The sequence below is a fragment of the Syngnathus typhle genome, linkage group LG20, assembly GCF_033458585.1.
Source record: "Syngnathus typhle isolate RoL2023-S1 ecotype Sweden linkage group LG20, RoL_Styp_1.0, whole genome shotgun sequence".
Lineage (NCBI taxonomy): Eukaryota > Metazoa > Chordata > Actinopteri > Syngnathiformes > Syngnathidae > Syngnathus > Syngnathus typhle.
The window spans coordinates 246,415-265,000 of record NC_083757.1 but is presented as its reverse complement, the minus strand read 5'-3'; the positions used below and the strand labels follow the sequence as shown (position 1 = coordinate 265,000).

General features: G+C 46.0%; 5 protein-coding genes across 16 annotated transcripts; 3 read left to right on the top strand and 2 right to left on the bottom strand.

The window, feature by feature from the left end:
* Positions 1 to 2,068: 2,068 nt before the first annotated feature.
* glcci1a (glucocorticoid induced 1a) lies at positions 2,069 to 6,145 on the bottom strand. 3 transcript variants are annotated; one of them, XM_061266919.1, is made up of 5 exons: positions 5,343 to 5,681; positions 3,605 to 3,764; positions 3,264 to 3,474; positions 3,009 to 3,129; positions 2,069 to 2,908 (listed from the first exon to the last, which is right to left on the bottom strand). In XM_061266919.1, exons 2-5 carry the CDS (start codon positions 3,749 to 3,751, stop codon positions 2,650 to 2,652), a joined length of 738 nt encoding a protein of 245 aa, XP_061122903.1. In that variant the 5' UTR covers positions 3,752 to 3,764; positions 5,343 to 5,681; the 3' UTR covers positions 2,069 to 2,649. The 3 variants fall into 3 exon arrangements, with proteins under 3 accessions (XP_061122903.1, XP_061122904.1, XP_061122905.1); XM_061266920.1 differs by having other exon boundaries at positions 3,605 to 3,674; XM_061266921.1 differs by lacking the exon at positions 2,069 to 2,908 and having other exon boundaries at positions 3,245 to 3,474; positions 5,352 to 6,145.
* A 138-nt stretch (positions 6,146 to 6,283) lies between these two features.
* umad1 (UBAP1-MVB12-associated (UMA) domain containing 1) lies at positions 6,284 to 8,336 on the bottom strand. Of its 4 annotated transcripts, none has more exons than XM_061266922.1 (4): positions 8,179 to 8,336; positions 7,576 to 7,680; positions 7,038 to 7,138; positions 6,284 to 6,940 (listed from the first exon to the last, which is right to left on the bottom strand). In XM_061266922.1, exons 1-4 carry the CDS (start codon positions 8,270 to 8,272, stop codon positions 6,665 to 6,667), a joined length of 576 nt encoding a protein of 191 aa, XP_061122906.1. In that variant the 5' UTR covers positions 8,273 to 8,336; the 3' UTR covers positions 6,284 to 6,664. The 4 variants fall into 4 exon arrangements, with proteins under 4 accessions (XP_061122906.1, XP_061122907.1, XP_061122908.1 ...); XM_061266923.1 differs by having other exon boundaries at positions 7,038 to 7,123; positions 8,179 to 8,333; XM_061266924.1 differs by having other exon boundaries at positions 8,097 to 8,240.
* Positions 8,337 to 8,351: 15 nt separating this feature from the next.
* Positions 8,352 to 9,865, top strand: rpa3 (replication protein A3). The gene is made up of 4 exons (XM_061266927.1): positions 8,352 to 8,501; positions 8,577 to 8,651; positions 9,475 to 9,586; positions 9,666 to 9,865. The coding sequence occupies exons 1-4, from the start codon at positions 8,403 to 8,405 to the stop codon at positions 9,746 to 9,748; spliced, it is 369 nt and encodes a 122-aa protein (XP_061122911.1). The 5' UTR covers positions 8,352 to 8,402; the 3' UTR covers positions 9,749 to 9,865.
* A 1,180-nt stretch (positions 9,866 to 11,045) lies between these two features.
* On the top strand, positions 11,046 to 14,854 carry LOC133144326 (glucocorticoid modulatory element-binding protein 1-like). 7 transcript variants are annotated; one of them, XM_061266917.1, is made up of 11 exons: positions 11,046 to 11,303; positions 11,989 to 12,050; positions 12,128 to 12,163; positions 12,447 to 12,499; positions 12,580 to 12,594; positions 12,845 to 12,948; positions 13,154 to 13,299; positions 13,376 to 13,516; positions 13,594 to 13,731; positions 13,834 to 13,956; positions 14,039 to 14,854. In XM_061266917.1, the coding sequence occupies exons 4-11, from the start codon at positions 12,485 to 12,487 to the stop codon at positions 14,803 to 14,805; spliced, it is 1,449 nt and encodes a 482-aa protein (XP_061122901.1). In that variant the 5' UTR covers positions 11,046 to 11,303; positions 11,989 to 12,050; positions 12,128 to 12,163; positions 12,447 to 12,484; the 3' UTR covers positions 14,806 to 14,854. The 7 variants fall into 7 exon arrangements, with proteins under 7 accessions (XP_061122901.1, XP_061122899.1, XP_061122897.1 ...); XM_061266915.1 differs by having other exon boundaries at positions 11,048 to 11,303; positions 12,580 to 12,695; XM_061266913.1 differs by having other exon boundaries at positions 11,049 to 11,303; positions 11,989 to 12,163; positions 12,580 to 12,695.
* A 525-nt stretch (positions 14,855 to 15,379) lies between these two features.
* On the top strand, positions 15,380 to 18,395 carry LOC133144330 (stathmin-like). The gene is made up of 5 exons (XM_061266926.1): positions 15,380 to 15,497; positions 16,643 to 16,683; positions 16,755 to 16,927; positions 17,155 to 17,346; positions 17,415 to 18,395. The coding sequence occupies exons 2-5, from the start codon at positions 16,668 to 16,670 to the stop codon at positions 17,481 to 17,483; spliced, it is 450 nt and encodes a 149-aa protein (XP_061122910.1). The 5' UTR covers positions 15,380 to 15,497; positions 16,643 to 16,667; the 3' UTR covers positions 17,484 to 18,395.
* The last annotated feature ends 191 nt before the right edge of the window (positions 18,396 to 18,586 follow it).

The following is an 18,586-nucleotide window of genomic DNA, read 5'->3' as shown; positions in this document are numbered from 1 at the left end:
AACAATGTCTGCGGTATAAAAGAACCTCCTGGAAGTCTCTAGTTTTATTTTCCAACAATTGTGTTGACCTTTTGTTACCGCTCAGCAGGTGAAAAGCGCAAGATCTGCCTTTTGGACCAATGTCTGAGGTATAAAAGAACCTCCTGGAAGTCTCTAGTTTTATTTTCCAACAATTCTGTTGACTTTTTGTGACTGGTCAGCAGGTGAAAAGCGGAAAATATGCCTTTTGGAACAATGTCTGAGGTGTAAAAGGACCTCCTGGAAGTCTCTAGTTTTATTCTCCAACAATTGTGATGACTTTTTGTTACTGGTCAGCAGGTGAAAAGCGCAAGATCGGCAATGGCGATGGATTCGGACGGATCGCAGTCGGCCGGCTTCGACTCGGACCGCGCTGCCTGCCATACGACTGGAAGACGGCAGATGTCTGAACGGAACACGATAAGGCTTCATTACCATAAGTGTCTTTTCTCCTATTGATATGGCGGCTAAAACAAAAGGGCAGTCGATTGAAGGTGTCCAGCATGGGGGGGGGTCGCGGTGGCAATACAATGAAATCCCACCCAGGCAGCAGATGGGGAAAGAATACGAGGCTGGAAGGACAGATGGATTTTTTTTTTCTTTTTCTTTCTTTCAGGTGGGATGGGCCCGCAAAGGACCCGCGAGACGGACGCACAAAAGAGAGAATCTGACAGTTGGTCCATTCTGCATCATCTCCAGAGATGACAAGCTGGCCACGAGCTCCTTCACGTTCACAAAGGCCTCCTTCAAAATCGTGCACGCATTTGGACATATTTTTAGACTGGCTGCACTGAGCTTTGGCAGCATAGGGCACCCGCTCATTGAAAAAGTGCAAAGTGTCTCTCACTGCATGGGCTACTTTGTGTATGCCCTACTGCCAAGTGCAATTCAGGCACTTTGAATGAAAGCAGAAGGCACAAGGTTTTGTGAGTATGAAAGAAAGGAACAAATCATTTTAAGAGAAAAAAAATCAATAGCTGACCAAACAATTGCAATGTATTGCATTGAAAACAAAAATCGCTCTATATGCCTATCAATATATAATCCCCAAAATGAACAAACACGTGTACATATACAAAGGTATATCTTGATGTGAGTTACTGTACGTTAAATGCATCATGGAAAATGCACTTATTTAGCTTTCAAATACGTTTCATGGTGCAATCTCCGGGATTGTAGAAAGGTTTAATCTATCCCTCTGGGTGTTGCAGAGATACTTTTATTTATTTATTTATTTATTTATTTATTTATTTATTTATTTATTTATTTATTTATTTATTTATTTATTTATTTATTTATTTATTTATTTATTTATTTATTTATTTATTTATTTATTTATTTATTTATTTATTTATTTATTTATTTATTTATTTATTCTGTGTTCAGTTCGATCCGTTTGGAGAACATGCAAACTCCACAAAGGAAGAAGAGCGGAGCCGTAACGGAAAGCCGCAACCTCTGCACCGAGCGAGGCCAACGGATGGATGCAGCCTAGCTAGCCCCAGCTGACTTGGGGTAGTAGGTAAGAGACCTAAGTTGGATTCTTCTCATTTGAGACACTGAGGGAGGGGCCCAAATCAATATATCCCTGGCAGCCAGCCAACACGACCTTCCCTCTATGTTAACTCGATCAGACAAGACTCGAGGGAACTCCATGCAGCTCCATTGTGCTCCTTGGATTGCTTTGTGGCTCAAGAGTGCCATCTGCTGGACTAGCGTGTTGTAACCGCAAAATGGCCATTTCTTTTTTACCGCTACAAATGTCGTCATGTTAGGTCTGGTCGCCCTTTCATTTCTATTTAGCGATAATCATTGAAGACTTTTCCATTGGAGCAATTGAGTTTTTAAAAGTATACTCATTTCTAATTGTATGCACAGTTTAGTTGACAGCAATGTGCAGCAACAACGTCGATTGAAATGAAATCTGGGAGTGCAAAGAGAATACCATAGGTGTTTTTTCACTTAAGTCGTGGCGATTTCTCTGTCACTGCTCAATAACACCTTTTTTTTTCTTTCCCCCAGAGCCATTAAGGTAGGAAATTGACATCAATTCTAGCTGGGAAGTGATCTTTACTTATTTCTCTGGTGTTTCAATCACAAATGTGCCAAGCGATCATTTTCACAGTCAGTGCTTCATGGGCTCTAGGTCATATAGCACGCCAGTGCGACTACCCGTCGTTTTTGTGCCCGAGAGTCACACACACACGTTCCATTTAAAGAGCTTATTCTTTCTGAAAATGTTTCAAACAGAACACAATACATCATTTAATCATAAGAAATATACTATCATTTTAAAATACACATCCCTTCCACTTTGATCCCTATGGTTCCTGCACAATACAACTTCTTCTTTTCCTGGCCACAACCATGGACAGAATAATACAGGACAGAATATTGGTGGCAAAGTGGTTCTTGGTGGTGGTGGTGGTGGTGGTGGTGGCGGTGGTGGCGGTGGTGGAGACAGTTTCTACATCATGCAGAGAGAGCGAGAGAGACAAAGAGAGAGAGAGAGAGGGCTCGCAGGGGTCAGCACACAGATACCAAGGCTCTTGTGGCATGGCAGGAGAAGGTGTTTTGGGAGAGTCAGTCACAAAGGTCAAACCTGGAGCTAGAGACCAGCTCTGCTCGCTACTAGCTGAGGGCTCGACTGTCTGTCTGCGGCAGCTCCGCTGAGGCGCCGGCTGGGCCGGGAGGATCATTTGCAGCCGGGGAGGCTCGAGCCTCGTGCGTCGTCGCCGTCTCTGTCCCGTCGTGGTCGTCGTCCTCCTCCTTCTCTTGAGACTGGACCGGCGGGAGTTTGACGGGGCAGAATGCCGAGCCAGTTGGAATGAAGTTGACTTTGTTTTTGTCCGGACAGGAAAAGAGGGCGGCCGACGCCGACTGCCTCGAGCTGAAAGACGGTCAGAACCATAAAAAAAAAAAAAGAAAATCCATTGGGACGATGTCGTCGGGTTTGCATTCAAAGCATCTGCAGGTATCACTCCGCTTACCTCATCTCCTCAAAGGCTTTAATCTTTTCGCAACCTTCGGGCGGCTCTCGCTTGAACATGTAGGTGTTGTTGGGTTTGGGGGAAGATGCAAATTTGGGGAGGGGCGAGCTACTTTCGCTGTCTGCAACGACATGGGAAAAGTACGTTTAAGTCGATTGTAAGACCGAGGCAGATGAGATGGATCCCGAGACCCAAACAGAAAACAACCCGGACATCCACCTCACTTTTACACTCACGAAAGAAAAGGTTTTGAACCTTTATCGGGATCATCGAGTAAATCCTCGGTGGAAAAGGGACTGCTGTCGTGTGATCCCGACGGACAGGCGGCGGGTGAGGGGCAGGGCGAGAGGCTGGAGCAACTGCTGGACCGTCCGGGGCCTGATGGAATTTGGATGTCGGTGCCTCCGGAGCCGCTGCGCTGCTGCGGAGGAAAGGGCGCTCGACGGCCATCGGGCACCTCCAGAGACTGCAACAAATCAGGGGGATTCTTTTCTTCGAGTCTCCTCATTGCCGCTCTTGTATTTGTTTCTTGTGCTTTGCTACGACTACAAGCCAATCCATGAAATGACACATTGATCAACAGAGCGCAACGCTACCTTCAACTCTTCCTTCTCTCCGTTGTCTTTGATAAAGACCTTCTCCAGCTCATGATTGATGCCCTCCATGCTGCTGGGCACCCGAGAGATTGAGGGCTTTGACACCGTTATGTTGTTGGACAGTGGCATCTGGGCTGACTTGGACATGGACACTGAGGTACTGAGGGACACGCACACGCACGCGCAAACACTGTCATGTGTCTCTACTTCCGATTTTGTCTCCTTTCTGACGCCAAGGAAATGGTCGGAAGAGGGCTTCCCATCCAAATGCTTAGATGAAATGACCTCACCGGTAAATCTGGATGGGCGGTGTTGAAAACGGACGGATACTTTGCCATGACTATAGCTGCATAGAGTCAGAACTGTGGCACAGTAAAAAATGTCAAACCTTCCTGTTTAGTCTGAAATGGGTACAGAGGTTTTTTTTAGACGTTAGTCTACCAAATATTTATTCTAAAAAAAAAAAAAAAGTTCAAAACATAGCACTTACTCACCTAAGGGAGGCGCCATTTTTTAATCTCTAGCTGCAAGACTATGACGTACAAAACGCCGCGTTGAGGGATCGAAATAAGGTCATGATGGAATTCAAGTTGTGTCTATCAGACTCATTTAATTCATTACTGAATATTCAGTCATTGATTATGCCTCAAGACATTAAGAGTTACTAAATGTTATTTAGCAATGACAAGCTTAGTATTGGATTGAATTGGCTAAATGTAGCGAGTGATCATTTCAAGATTCAAGAGTTTTTTATTCGCCATGTTTGAGCGTGCCAAACAAGGAATTTGACTTCGGTAAATTTCCCTCAGAATGTGTGGCAACTCCCACAAGCACGCGCCGTTCCCTGCTTCTATAGTTTATTGTTGCTGCTACTTGACTCTATCTCGCACTCAAGTCAATGAGTAAAATAATAAGAGCCGAGACCCACGTGAGGATAACACATTAAACAAACATTTGTTATACACCTTCTATATGTCGGCCTCTCCATCCATCCATCCCTCCCTCCCATCCATCCATCCATCCCTCCCATCCATCCATCCATCCATCCCTCCCTCCCATCCATCCATCCCTCCCTCCCTCCCTCCCTCCCTCCCTCCCTCCCTCCCTCCCAGGCGCGCGCTGACTGTTTTTATTCCTAGTGACCCAATTAAATGGGCAAGCCTGTAGTCATCATAACATGTCCAAAGCTATCGTGCATAAACAGAACGATTTCATATCCTAACTATCTGAATGGTTTCAAGTCAAATTGTCACTGGTCTGTCTTCCTTATAAAATCCAAGACGTTGTATAGCAAACTTGAGCAACTTATATTTCGCATGACAATTCGACGAACAAATCATTTGCATTAGTGGACTCGTTTTGATGAAAAATGCCGACCTACTTCGGCTTGTCATGATCATCCTCACCAAAACCAAACGTGGCGTGGCGTATGATGACAAACGCTGGCAAGCAAACAACGCACACATTTGACATAAGAGGAGACTGACTAAATGTTCCGTTTAATGGTGTGACCTAATCCATAAGCCGAATAGACTCCAACAACGTCATGCGCATGATGCGCTCGTTCCACTGTTGTCCACGTTGGTATTAGCGCCTTATGCTTCGATGGCCTTATTTGACGATCGAGTATTGGTACTAGCATCGCTCCATCTGAGCAGGGAACGACGGACGGACGGACGGGCGCTACTTAGCTTAGCGCCGTGCTAGATAGCTGCGCTGCAAAATCCTCCGCCTTTACCTTGCTTACCTTCGCGCTCCGACAATGCCAATGAAACAAGCAAGCAGCCGGATAGATATCCGACCTGCCTGCACCCGGGCTGGCGGGACGGGACGGGACCAGGTCACTCCAGCGTCCTTGTTTCCAGCTAACCGCCCGGGAAGAACAGAGCAGAGCAGGAGACAGTTAGTTGGGGTGCGCTCGTTGGCTGGCTGGCTGGCTGGCTGGCTGGCTGGCTGTTTCGCTGGCTGGCTGGCTGGCTGGCTGGCTGGCTGCTTTCCACGCATACAAACGCTCGCTCGCTCGCTCCTATGGCCCCACGGCTGCGCTGCTCTGCCTGAGCCTGTAACTAGACCGCGGTGCAGGAGACAGGAAAAAGCCTGATGAGAACCACAGTTGGCTCCTTTTATTTTAAGCCCAGCCGTTTTGACGACTAATGGGACAAATTTAGAAAGTACACATTCATCTCGTTTTAAATGTACGAAGGAAATCCATACTACTTTATGATTGTACTTTTAACATTTGGTAAACATTTCTTACATGAGCTGTATTACTACATTGTTACCACTCATACAATGAGCAAGACCCAAATTGGCTGGAGAGAAGAAAAGTCATTCCGGCACGTTAGTAATTCAGTGTTAACGCTTTCCCCTTCAAACAATAACAAATATATATTTAGCGTGGACTGAAAAGCAATAAGGCACAGTTGCTTAACACCGTTGACATTGTTTCCACGTCGAAAATGCAGTGCAAATGGATTAGTTGGCAGTTTCTACATGCTTTTGTAAAGAGCATAGCTTTAAAAAAATAATAATAATAAATGCCCGAATGAAAATACCATGGCAGCGATGGTGTGGATAATTCCTATACGTATAGTAAAAGATGTCATTGTGTCTTCTTCACAGTTGGCGTCTTGTCACTTATTGCCGTTGATGCGGAGGATAGATTCAACAAACTACGTATGCCTTCGTATTGTTTATGACTTCAAGTAGTCAGATACAGGGAAAACAAAATGATTTTGACAGTTCCATGTTGAGTAGGATCCCAGATGGTAACCAAACCTTTTGACGCATTTTTGCACTTCATTTAGTCTTCATTTGATTTGGTGAAAAGTTGTGATAAGGATGAATTTGGGGGAGAACAAGTGCTGAACCACTCACTGTATCTTAATGGGTAACCACTGCAGTTAGTGTGATTGTCTTGATGTCTGATTGACAAATAGGATGTACAACACTTGTCCAACTCTGAGATCAACTAAAGCCCATTCATGACTCTGAACAGGATGTACAGTAGCAAACAAATGCAAAACAGACAAAAACATGATTTGGGTTTGGTGAAAACGATCAAATTTGTAGAATGGATTTTTCCAAAGTGAAGTCATAATGAAAATACATTAGGCTAGAGTTCATGTCCTTGGACAGCAGTACATCGGGAAGAGAAGGGAAACCTCTCTGCACTGCCTGAACATGAGGTGCCAAAGCGAAGGGGATGTCACCAAGGAGATCAGGGGCCATTGAAGAAGCCTCTGTGACGGAGGAGGACCCATCTTCCACGTTCGTGGGTGATGGAGGTGGACTTGTGGTTGTTTCCACTGGGCGGGCTGGAGCTGGACACGATGGCTTTTATAAAAGAGAAACCATTTGTCAATTCCATTGTGTGGACTATAATTGCGCACAAATTACCTTTTCCATACATTTCTGAATGGAAAAAGCTCACCTTAGATGGCAAGACAATAACATTGGTTGAAGGTTGTGCAATGTTCATCGACTGCACCTTCCGCCTTTGCTCTTCAACTGTTTCTCCTGCAAAGGAACAAGCTAAACATGGATACAGTGGACCGTTGCATACTTGCATTCCGGCAGCGGCAGGCGGATTCACCTATTTGCTGATTTACGCAAATATGTATTTCTTTTTATTATAGTTTGATTGGGCGGGGGTTTTGTGGATTGTTTGGGGAGCCAACCCCTGTCCATGGAAATTCATTCAGACCAAATCGCTGGAGATTTGGTCTGGCTTGCCTTGACGCAGTGTTACAATATCAGGGAAAAATAGTAGCAGGCAAACACGTTCCATGTTGTTTACAAAGGATTTGGTGTAAATCAATGCCCCAAAGCCAAATTCCAATAGGAAAATACGTCAATTGAAGTAGACACAGTTCGTTGCAGTAGGTCACGTAAAATGGTGGGGGGATTTTGTTCCCCCAACCTTGCTTTTGACACCCGATCTTCCAGGCTACAAAGATCATCTTTCTTACCAATGATCACAAAGCCTCCATCAGCATCCCTCTCTGACGTCGACTTCTTTGGATCTTTACGTAAACCCAGGAAAGAGAACATGGTGCTCTGCTCACCCTCACGCCCTGGATTGGTACATTAACAGTCGCGTGTCAAACAGCACGGTCAGTACTTTCAAGCGTTCGATTGGAAGGAAGCACAACTACAGTCTGTCGGACTTGCATTGTTGTGAAGTTGCGTAATCAACAGTCATCAACTTTTTGAGTTGTGTACTTAAATGACGTCAAGTAAATGAGTCATCAACTTTTGGAGTTGTGTATTTAAATGACGTCAAGTAAATGATATATGACGAGCCGTTTGTCGTTACAAAGATCTAAGAAATGATCACTTTGGATTTGTTCAGAATGACCGTGTTGTTGTGACCTCTGTTACTCCTTTCCGGGTAGAAACTACATTTACTACCAAGTGTTTCAGCGATCACAGTAATATTACACTAAATCTCTCACGTTTAGTTATTATATGTCGTTGCGCGGGCGCTTACGTTCGCTCTCTCGCCACACACACGCACATATATCCTCGAATTCAATTCGAAAATATAGATTAAAGATAGATGTATGACGTACCAGTCTTTCCGAATGTTTCTTCCGGAATTAAATAGTTAACGTACAGCGGATACGTCGTACAGGAACCTTGGGTATGTTCCATTATAAATGCCATTGCTTGCCGCTGGATAAGACTGGTGGAGTCGTCGGTAAAATCCCGCTCGCGCGGCGCACAGGATATAACAAAAGTAAGTTGTCAACATTTTGGCGCCGTACACTCGTTGGTCGGGCGTCTTTGCGTGAAGATGTCTAATACGATGGAGTCTCCAAAGCCTCGAATTAACTCATCCATGCTGACGCAATATATTAGCAAACCCGTCTGTTTTGTCGGACATGTTGAGACGGTAAGAGTCGTGACTAGAACACTCCATACGAGCTATGACTTCATGGTTAACGTGCTATATTTGTTTGTTGTTTAGGTACACAACACCGGGAAAAGCTTCTCTGTCGCCGACGGAGAAGGAAGAAGTGTGTGTGTTGAGCTAAACGACCCTGTGAGTATACGATTCCAATCCATCTCAAGCCAGCCCGATTGATCATTTATGTTGCAGGACGGTTTAGATCAGAATGATGAGATGTGGAAGCAAGATATGCATCCAATTTCACACTCACCATTCTCATACAATTGAGTTAGTGTGAGTTCAATGTAATGTGTCATTTCATTTGTATAACCTTTCTTTTCTACCTCAGCAGTCTGGCACTAACATCACAATGTTTGTGTTTGCACTTTCTGGATATCTGTTTCAATTCATTCAAGAAAAAAAATCAAGTTCATAAATGGATCAAAGCTGAGTTTAGCTTCATTATCAAAGCTGAGTTTAGCTTCATTTGTATGTTACAATTTGCAGTGAACAAGGTTATCTCTCTCTCTCTCTCTTTTTCTTACTTTCTTACTTACTTACTTACTTACTTACTTACTTACTTACTTACTTACTTACTTACTTACTTACTTACTTACTTACGTACTTACTTACTTACTTACTTACTTACTTCTCCAGCTCAGTGGCCTAGTGGTAGAGTGTCCGTCCTGAGACTGGAAGGTTGTGGGTTCAAACCCCGGCTGGCCGGGTCATACCAAAGACTATAAAAATGGGAGCCATTGCCTCCCTGCTTGGCACTCAGCATGAAGGGTTGGAATTGGGGGTTAGATCACCAGTTGATTCCGGAGCGCGGCACCGCTGCTGCTCACTGCTCCCCTCTCCCCCAGGGGATGGATCCAAATCACACGGGGATGACTTCAATGCAGAGGACTAATTTCACCACACCCAGATGTGTGTGCGTGACCATCATTGGGACTGTAACTTTTCTTTCTTTCAGCTTGAAGAGGAGCTGTCTGGAATTGTGGAAGTCATTGGAATGGTGTCTAACAAAGGAGCCATAAGGGCCACCACATTCAACATGCTCCGAGACGAGAAGGGCATTCCCTTTGGTAAGTCATGAACGTGTCAAAGGAGCTCTGATTTGTTGATCTCATCCTTGTTCTGACACTCTGCCCATGTTTGCCACAGACCTGGAACTTTACAACGAAGCTGTAAAGGTCATCCACGATTTCCCCCAGCACTACCCTTTTGACATGGCTGCAAGTAGATAAGCAAGCTTTGTGTTTTTTTCCCCCCTTTCTCTTTTTTGCTCGTTTTGTTATAATAGGGAAAAAAAACCATGTATGTCACTGAAAATGTTGCAGAATAAACCTTCGCGTATCGTGCAAGTTTGTCTTTAATATGCATACTGAATCACAAAGCCTGCTTTTACTCGCCAACTTTACAATTTGAGGTCAGAGTAAGACTTTGCTGTTGAAACACACTTTTGCTGTGTCCAAATTGGCAGCCTGCGTCCTCCAAAGCCGATATGAAGGCCTGGTCCTTCGCAGCACTGGAAGCTCCGCCTACGTAAGCCGCAGTGAATTTGGACAGGCGGACTATCTCTGCACAAAGGAATAGGCAGCGTCCTTCAACGCACAATATAGCGGCGCCGTGGCGTCGTTTCCGGCCCGCGCAGGCTGTCCAAATTCACGCAGCCTTCAACAACCGGCCCTCCAATCTGGCCTGGTTTCAGCCCTCCAATCTGGCCTGGTTTCTGTGGAGACGGGCCGTGAGTTAAGGCGATGAAAATGTGACCTTCGCAGCCTCTGTTTTGGGGATCAGACCGCCGAGGTGCCTTGGCGCCTGTGTGGCTCACGATGCACCCTTTGGCCCCTCCCGCAGGTGGTGAGCACATGGTTTGCCTTTTTGGGTTGTGCAACGCATTTGGAGTCTGAAAAGCTTTCCCTGCATATTTCTCATTAGTGCACCCAAAAGCCTGGCATGTCAGCAACACGCAACTAATAATACCTATGTTGATATGTGTCAATATGGGTCATAAGAGACCAAAAATGGCACCTCCCTTGGGTGAGGAAATGCCATGTTTTTAACAAGTTCTCTTTAGAGTAAATACTTGGTAGACAAAACGTTTTTAAAAAAATGCCAATCTTAAATTAAACGGGAGATTTTTACATCTTGGATTAACTTGATTTTGACAAATCCATGCTGGACAGGGGGCAACACTTTTTGTTTTGAGTTGATTTCGTTTTGTTTTAGTGGTATTAGAATAGAATCGATCTTTATTGTCATTGTCACATGTACAACGAAATTAAAAGTGCCAACCGATCAGTGCATCTGCTAAAATAAAAAATCGGAAGATACAAGCTAAAGGTCTATACAAACTAAAAAAGAACATACACACAAGTGACATGTTATTGCACAACACATTTTTTTGAGGACAAAATATGTAGGGTTTTTTTTTGGTTTTTTTTTTTTTAAGACCGTTTTGGGTTTGTGGGGGGGGGAAGACGACCCTCACCCCCAAATGCTTATCAGCGGGCGTCAATTATACGCCCATTTTTGCAATTTGCGGGCCGGGCCGGTTACGATTACATCACTGAGGCGAATGCTACGCCTACCTACCTATCGGAGCCGCAAGAGGCTAAAAGGCCGAAAACGATGTCCGGCGTAGAAATGCCTGCTCCAAGATGATTCAATCGGGCATTTGCTAAAGTTGTGGGCTGGATGTTTTCGACAAGTCAATCTCTGAAGCAGGAAGTAAAAGTGGAATAGTCAACAGCGCATGCGCGGCTTCTTCGGACTCTGGACGTAAATTCCGCTCAAACGGTAAAGGAGTGACATTGAATTTGATTTTTAAAACACACAGTCTTGAATGCCTTTGACTGCGTAAGGAACACATGTCAGGCTGTTCTTTGACGAGATGTCGCTGTTGCGTCGCCGCCCCGCCGCGCCGCGCCGTGCCGCCGTTGTTTGCTATGCGTGGTTCCGCACGAGCAGACGTCATTTTACGGGGGAACGCAGCGTTAAAATGCACGTACGTTTCGTAGGTACGTAGTAGCACGTAACAATTCCAGCCAAAGTTGAATGGCGGGCGATATTGAGTCATCAAGTTCCCGCTGCTCCAAACAATATGTTACGCCATTCCATTATGATAGACAGACGTAATGGCTTCCTTCCAGCGATGCCCCCCCCCCCCCCCCCCCTGTATCAAGTCAAAGATGATTTGTCGACTTTGATGCTTCTAAAGCCGTGCAAGCAAGGCCAAGAAGGACGCCATTCCGCTTCCTAAATCAAACGTATGAATTCAACTGTGAAGACTGAATGAAGAGTACGTACGTCGTGCAATGTGATAGCTCCCGAAGGTTCTCCTTTATCAATCCAGAAAACGTACGACATCTGCGCCGTTATGTATTGTTATTGGATGGCCGCTACATACATGCAGTCCAGTTCGCCATTTCCAAGAGAATGCTCGCAAGATCGCTCATATTTACAATCCATCTGTCTGTTCTAGCAACATGGAATGGTTGGAAAAGTGACAAAAGAGAAGAGAGCGTGATGGCAGCTACGCAAGATGTAACTATGTCCAGTGGGGAGGTACTCGTGGTGAAGACTGATGGTGACACTAACACAGAGTATGTTGTCGATAAAAGCCAGGTCATCCTTCAGCTCCAGTCCATAAGTGCAGGGTGAGTAGGTAACTCAACTTGACTGACCATGACACAATCACACTTGCCACTCCCAAATTTGTAGTTGGCAAGAGCTGGATTTAGATCCGCGGGGAGGGACCGCAGTCCTGTCGACAACATCGAGGGGTCGACCTTCTCCTTAACAATGGCCGCCGCCGGACGTGTCGCAAACGGATCTTTTGGAATGTCCATATTTATTCTTCTTAATAGTACTGTCATTGATCTGGGGCGGGTCTGTTCAAAAGCCACAATTCATTATTAACCCAAAGTGCTTTCATTGCAGAGAAGAATGCGATGAAACTGCTGTGTCCGTTATGACGGATGAAGGCCATCCGGGTAAGAGGATCACAACCATGCAAAACACTCTCTCTCGCTTATTGCCGTCTTGCTTCACGTGCGTCTTTTCCTCCTTGTAGAAGAGACTGAGGAAGGTGACGTTGAAATTTGCTGCCCTATAACGTGCGGTGACAGTAAAGCAATGTTACTAGTGAAGAAGTTCGTGTGCCCAGGAATCAATGTCAAATGTGTGAAGGTCAGTCGGATTTCATTTCAAAGTGCGGCGCCGGGTACCAAGTTGCAGCAACACCAAAGTGTGTTTAATAATAACAACAAGGGGGTCGTGGATGGGTGTGTGTGTTTTGTTCTAATCCACTTCTACCTTGCCACCACTCTCTTCCCCAGTTTGACGATCAGCTCATCAGTCCAAAGCAGTTTGTCCACATTTCCGGGAAAGCCACTCTGAAAGACTGGAAACGAGCAATCCGGATGGGTGGAGTCATGCTCAGGTGGGCTGTTATTGTCGAGTCTTGACGCACGACGTACGCGTACGTCTGCCGCCCCCTCCCGGCCCACCTAACTCCAGATCAGCGGAAGAAAAGAGACGGATTATTCCAAAGCAATGTGCTTGCGGTCCGCTTGCTTGATGCACACCCTTCTTCCTTTAGCTCACCATTGATGAGTAGCTTCATTCCTTTTCTTGCTTCTCTCCAGAAAGATTATGGATTCGGGCCAACTTGACTTCTATCAACACACGACGTTGTGTACAAACACTTGCCGTAGCACCAAGTTTGACTTGTTGATCAACAACACGCGCTTCCCACCTGACAGCACTGGACTCTCCTCTACATCCTCTCAAGGTGAGAACCAATCTTACCATCGCTCTTTTGGCTGTACACGGGCTTTGGAACGGGCCGGCTTGCGTTGCTCTTTCAGCGCAGGAGTCCTCCTCTGCCAACGGCAAGATAGTAGGAGACAATATGACGGAGGGAGCGGCCGAAACCAGGGACTGCGTCTCAAAGTCGGCGGAATCGCCCCACCGCCGCCACCACCGCCACGACTCTGGGGAAATCTCAGGTACCGGCGGTCTTCTGTTTAGGACGCCCGCCTTTCAAAGAGCCCAAATGCACTGCGGTCTGTCTGCTCGTGTGTAGAAGACACGCTCAACTTCTGGAAGGGAATTGCTGATGTGGGTTTGCTGGGTGAAGTGGTAAGCAAAATCAGTACTGAGCTGTTGGATCTGCTGAACAACTTGCAGCTGCTCAAGGAGTCGGTGGTCTTGCAGAACACAGGTACGGACGTCCCAGCAAACGACGCTCGCTCGCTCGGAGAATGGTGTTTGCAAAAGCCACGCTCCTTTCTCTCTCTGATGACAATTCCTCCCTCCCTGCTAGAGGTTGCAGCGCTGAGTAACCTCGGCCAGGTGTTTGGACTGCTCAACTCTGTCAAGAAGATGCTGGCCAAGAGGCGGCAGCAGACCCATCCCAGCCAGGCGCAAATTCTTCGAATCCTTTGCGGTGAGTTCCGACAAAACGCCTACATATTCCGTGTGCAAAACAAACACGTGGACGAGCAACGGATGCGTTTTGCTGCGCGCAGACCTGGAGTCGCAGTTGGCGGAACAGCGAAAGCAGCAACGGAATCAAGCTCTGCCGTCATGCCCGCCGCACCCTGCCGCCAAAAGTAGCATCAAGCGCCAGACAAAGCGGCTTCGTTTGCACAGGCCCCTTACCGGCGTCAACCGTCAGCCTGCGCAGGTCACCATTCTGTCGCCCATCTCCTTGGCTCAGCCGTTGGCTCTGGCAGACCTACCCATCGCCTCCTTGGCCCAGTCGTCCAACATTGTCACTCTGCTCCCCGCCGGCTCGCAACTTTTCACACGATACGTGCTGACCGGAGACGGAAAAGCCGACGGCGTTACCTTGCACGCCTCTTCCGACCTCACGCTGGTGGATTCTAGTCCCGCGCAGGAGTCCTGCCCGTTGAGTACGGTGGTCAAACCCGTGGAGCTGCTCCACCTTAGCCAGCGAGCGCTGGGTGCAGAAGCAGTGCCCGTGGAGGCGGCGCAGGTGCCGGACGGCACCTTCTTGCTGCGGCACGACCGAGAACACGCCCTTGTCCGCGTGGACCCACGGTCAGTAGAGGAAGGGGAAGTCGCGGGGCTGCCGGTGCCCGCCGCCGCCGAGTCGGGTCCGGGTGAGAGCGCCGGTATCGTTCAGCAGAGGATGGAGGTCACCGTTGCGCAGGGGACACACAAACAAGGGACTCAGAGCCTGGAGTTGGATGCCCGTGGACGTGGGCCCGGTGTACGGCTTGTGGTCGGAAGAGAAAATATTGTGCAAGGGAACCAAGTTCAGGCCAAGTAAACACCTTGTCGTCACAGAAAAACGGAAGGAATAAATTGCTCGTACAAAAGCATTTGACTCGACTGTATTTCCTTCAGGTGTTGTTGCATGCTTGCTTCTTTCTCTCAGCACTCGCCAGCCAGCCAGCCAGCCAGCCAGCCAGCCAGCCATCCAGCCAGCCAGCCAGCCAGCCAGCCAGCCATCCATCCAGCCAGCCAGCCAGCCAGCCAGCCCACCTTGTGACGACGCCATGCGTCATGGATGTAGTATATATTGAGTCCCAAATATTTCTGTTCCGTTGCAGCTACTGTCATTGGGGTGCAGTCAAACGTGCAAAAAGTGATCAAATGAGAACAATTGGACATCATTCATTAAGGGTTGTCCAATATTCCCTTATGAATACTCATAACAATACTGTCATGTTTGGTTGACCATTGTGAAGTGAACAAGATTCATTTGTTTTTACAATCAGGAGTTGCGTGAGGAGGAGAAGAAGCTCGGCGAATGTTACTTGAGCACATTTGAATCCCGTTGAAATGGACTTTTTCAGTCAACCAATGGCTGCGCAGCCTATGACGACATCGGCTGTGACGTTGCCTATTTATGTGCGCGCCGCCAGTACCATCACACTGGCACACCCGGTGCGATTTGTGGACAAGAAGCGTGCGTGCGAGCGTGCAAAAACAATATTTGTTTGCGTGCGGGACACATTAGTAAGTATCTTGCGTCAATCTGGATTGATCATGACATATGGTGCCTAAATGACTTTGATTTGCGCTGCTAAGAGCAATATTCGATTTTGTTCTTGTGTTGTGAATCGATTGTCTGTCGTGTATCCCAGCCAGCGTTTTAAGTGAGCAATATGTAGCGTGCATATTGCTCACTTCTAAAATGCCAACCGAGGTTATTGCAGGTTCGTGCAGGCCAGGGCGGTGTCTTTGGCACCAATTTGGGCACATTCAAACTGCATTTATCAATGTCGGAATTAATGGTGACGTTGTTCCGTTCACTTTGTCACGAGAACGCAAACGACTTGTTTATCCTCTCAATTGTTGTGAGTCCGTCTTTGTTTGATGCTGCTGCTGCTGATGATGATGATGCTGTTGCTGATGCTGATGCTGCTGCTGCTGATGCTGCTGCTGCCGCTGCTGCTGCCGCTGCTGCCGTCAAGGCGTCTTTGTTTGATAGTGATTGTCATGCCCGTTACCGATCGAGTGAGGGGGAAGAAAAGAACACCCATTGACGTATTTCAATGGGTTCATTGACACAACATTAACCGTCAAGCCTGACACTTTTGTAATGAGGTCACGAGAACAAATTGATGTTTGCTCTTCGCGACGAGTCTGCGTATGGGATATATATATGTGTGTGTGTACGCGCGCGCATGTTATTTTTTGGGGGGGAGAATTATATATTGTTCAAACGCAACTCGGCAAGAAAGATATTTTCATTCCAAGAAACGCCCTGAAATCAACTACGTGATGGAAACCCTACCGCCCGCTTTCCCCGAGAAGACTATTGCTTTCTCAAGTGCGCAATTATTGTGTAATCTAGTACGTGTTGTCTTTTGCCTCCGACTCCCATCGATGGAAGCAAAATGTTAGCATCCATCATTTATCCACACAAGATTTGCATTTGGAATATTTGCTTTTCCGCATGGACTTCAAAATAGAACGAAATTGTACGCAATGTGAAAGATTCCTGATGCCATGAGCGTTTTTTGGGAGATGGGCGGTGGTTGGTTGCAACTGTGCAAACGACCGCTGGGTGTCGCCGTTGCGCTATATTTCGGCTGCTTTGTTTAGTCAAGCACTGTGGGTGATCCATCTTCCTCCTTTCTACATTTGCTCCTTTTAAGGTCAATCATCCAGCGTACTTTTAAGATGGCAGCCCCCAAAGGTGAATATGTCATGTTCGTTATAGTATTGGAAGACTTTGATTTGCTGATTTGACTGAACACCCCTCTATAGATATTCAGGTCAAGGAGCTGGACAAGCGGGCCTCTGGCCAAGCCTTTGAGGTTATCCTTGGCGAACCTACCCCAGACACTAAAGGCGACTTCCCCTTGGCCCCTCCAAAGAAAAAGGATGTTTCACTGGAGGAAATTCAGAGGAAGCTGGATGCTGCCGAAGAAAGACGCAAGGTAGAAGAAGCGGCTCATTCACGTCTAGTTGTAGTATGCTGTTTGCCAAGCAAGTGTCCAACTATGAAGGAAAAACGAGGGATTGATTTTTATCCCCTCAAAAGATCTTTTGGCCATTGTTCTGTTCATATCATCAACTCTGCAGTTAACTATTAGTAAAGGCCAATGTTCCATCGCAATAATGATTGAAGAAGAACATTGCGATACAATCTTTTTTTTTTCCCCAGAACCATGAAGCTGAGGTTTTGAAGCATTTAGCAGAAAAACGTGAACATGAAAAAGAAGTGCAACAGAAAGCTATGGAAGAGAACAACAATTTCAGCAAGATGGCTGAGGAGAAACTCAATCAGAAAATGGAAGCCAACCAAGGGAAACGCACAGCAATGATGGCAGCAATGAATGAAAAATTCAAGGAGAAAGTAAGCGTCATGCTTTGTTCAATTGATATTGTACCTCCATGATGATTGTTGTTGTTTTTCCTTGACAGGACAAAAAATTGGAGGAAGTGCGAAAAAATAAGGAAACCAATCAAACCAACGATGCTTCGGAAGACTGAATGACATCAGAAGTCTGAACTACGTCATGTGAATGAAATGTCATTTTTGTATTTTACTATTCTTTGTGTTGAATTTTTTCTTGTTGTTGATGTTAGCTATTATATCTGTGTGCACTTCCCAATTGAGGTTTTTTTTTTTTTTTGCCATTTCTCTTCTCAAACCAAAACCATCCTTGCGCTGAAAGGGACAGAATTTAAGCGAAAGAGACATTTAGGCGATGTCTGTTCAATGATTTCCAATGGAGAAATAGTGAGCCCGTCCTCGCGTGACGTCATCGACCAAAATACGGAGGGGAGGGGAGGGGAGGATTAGGGGTGTGTGGCCCTAGTCCTCATTTAAAGTGGCCATTTCTAAAGGCATTGGTTCTTTCATGATTTCTCCAAAATGAAGGGATTAAATAGAAAATGATGAGTTTTTTCCAAAAATGATCAAACTGGGCTCGTTAGGGAAAAATGAAGCAGCTTCGCGTTTGTGTCCCTTTCATTTGTGTGGCTACCGATCTCGACACCCTTAGTTGGTCTTGCGTACAGTAGGGATCATAAACCTTAACATTTCTTGTGGTCTTGAAAAAGTCTTAAATTTAAATTGTTACCGTTTCAATAACAAGGGTAGTTCTGAAGACAACGAAAAGGGTTTGACAAAGATGGGTGTAGTTTGTTTCACCTGAAGATATGTCTTTATTTCGCTGTTAATCTCAAACTGTATTGCTGCGTGAAGCATGTCATCGGATGTTTCATGAATAACAAATGCATTACTTGTGTAAACTTAATGAGCAATACATTCAAACATCTTCATTGTATGAGTGAATTTTTTCTGTTAGTTGTACTGTTTAAAAAAGACTGATGCCACGTAACAAGATTGCATGTAATCCCTGTTAACCTCACACTTTTGAAATATACTATTTTCACCGATATTTTCCTCATTCTCTGTTTAATTTCCCTGGCTTTCAACGCAAGCTTGGTCTCTCTCTCTCTCTCTGTCTCTCTCTCTCTCTGTATGTCTCTCTCTGTCTGTCTCTCTCTCTCTGTCTGTCTGTCTGTCTGTCTGTCTGTCTCTGTCTGTCTGTCTGTCTGTCTCTCTCTCTCTCTCTCTCTCTCTCTCT

Coding starts and splice junctions, on each gene's coding strand:
- glcci1a (XM_061266919.1), bottom strand. CDS start 3,751: ATGTCCAAGTCAGCCCAGATGCCACTGTCCAACAACATAACGGTGTCA. Junction 3,475..3,604: donor GAGAGAAGGAAGAGTTGAAG/GTAGCGTTGCGC, acceptor GATTTGTTGCAG/TCTCTGGAGGTGCCCGATGG. Junction 3,130..3,263: donor ACTCGATGATCCCGATAAAG/GTTCAAAACCTT, acceptor ATGTCGTTGCAG/ACAGCGAAAGTAGCTCGCCC.
- LOC133144326 (XM_061266911.1), top strand. CDS start 11,398: ATGTCGCTGTTGCGTCGCCGCCCCGCCGCGCCGCGCCGTGCCGCCGTT. Junction 11,525..11,988: donor AATGCACGTACGTTTCGTAG/GTACGTAGTAGC, acceptor TGTCTGTTCTAG/CAACATGGAATGGTTGGAAA. Junction 13,517..13,593: donor CGACTCTGGGGAAATCTCAG/GTACCGGCGGTC, acceptor GCTCGTGTGTAG/AAGACACGCTCAACTTCTGG.
- rpa3 (XM_061266927.1), top strand. CDS start 8,403: ATGTCTAATACGATGGAGTCTCCAAAGCCTCGAATTAACTCATCCATG. Junction 8,502..8,576: donor TTGTCGGACATGTTGAGACG/GTAAGAGTCGTG, acceptor TTTGTTGTTTAG/GTACACAACACCGGGAAAAG. Junction 8,652..9,474: donor GTGTTGAGCTAAACGACCCT/GTGAGTATACGA, acceptor TCTTTCTTTCAG/CTTGAAGAGGAGCTGTCTGG.
- LOC133144330 (XM_061266926.1), top strand. Junction 16,928..17,154: donor CTGCCGAAGAAAGACGCAAG/GTAGAAGAAGCG, acceptor TTTTTTCCCCAG/AACCATGAAGCTGAGGTTTT. Junction 17,347..17,414: donor ATGAAAAATTCAAGGAGAAA/GTAAGCGTCATG, acceptor TTTCCTTGACAG/GACAAAAAATTGGAGGAAGT.
- umad1 (XM_061266922.1), bottom strand. CDS start 8,272: ATGGCATTTATAATGGAACATACCCAAGGTTCCTGTACGACGTATCCG. Junction 7,139..7,575: donor TGGAGGCTTTGTGATCATTG/GTAAGAAAGATG, acceptor ATCCATGTTTAG/CTTGTTCCTTTGCAGGAGAA. Junction 6,941..7,037: donor TTATTGTCTTGCCATCTAAG/GTGAGCTTTTTC, acceptor CTTTTATAAAAG/CCATCGTGTCCAGCTCCAGC.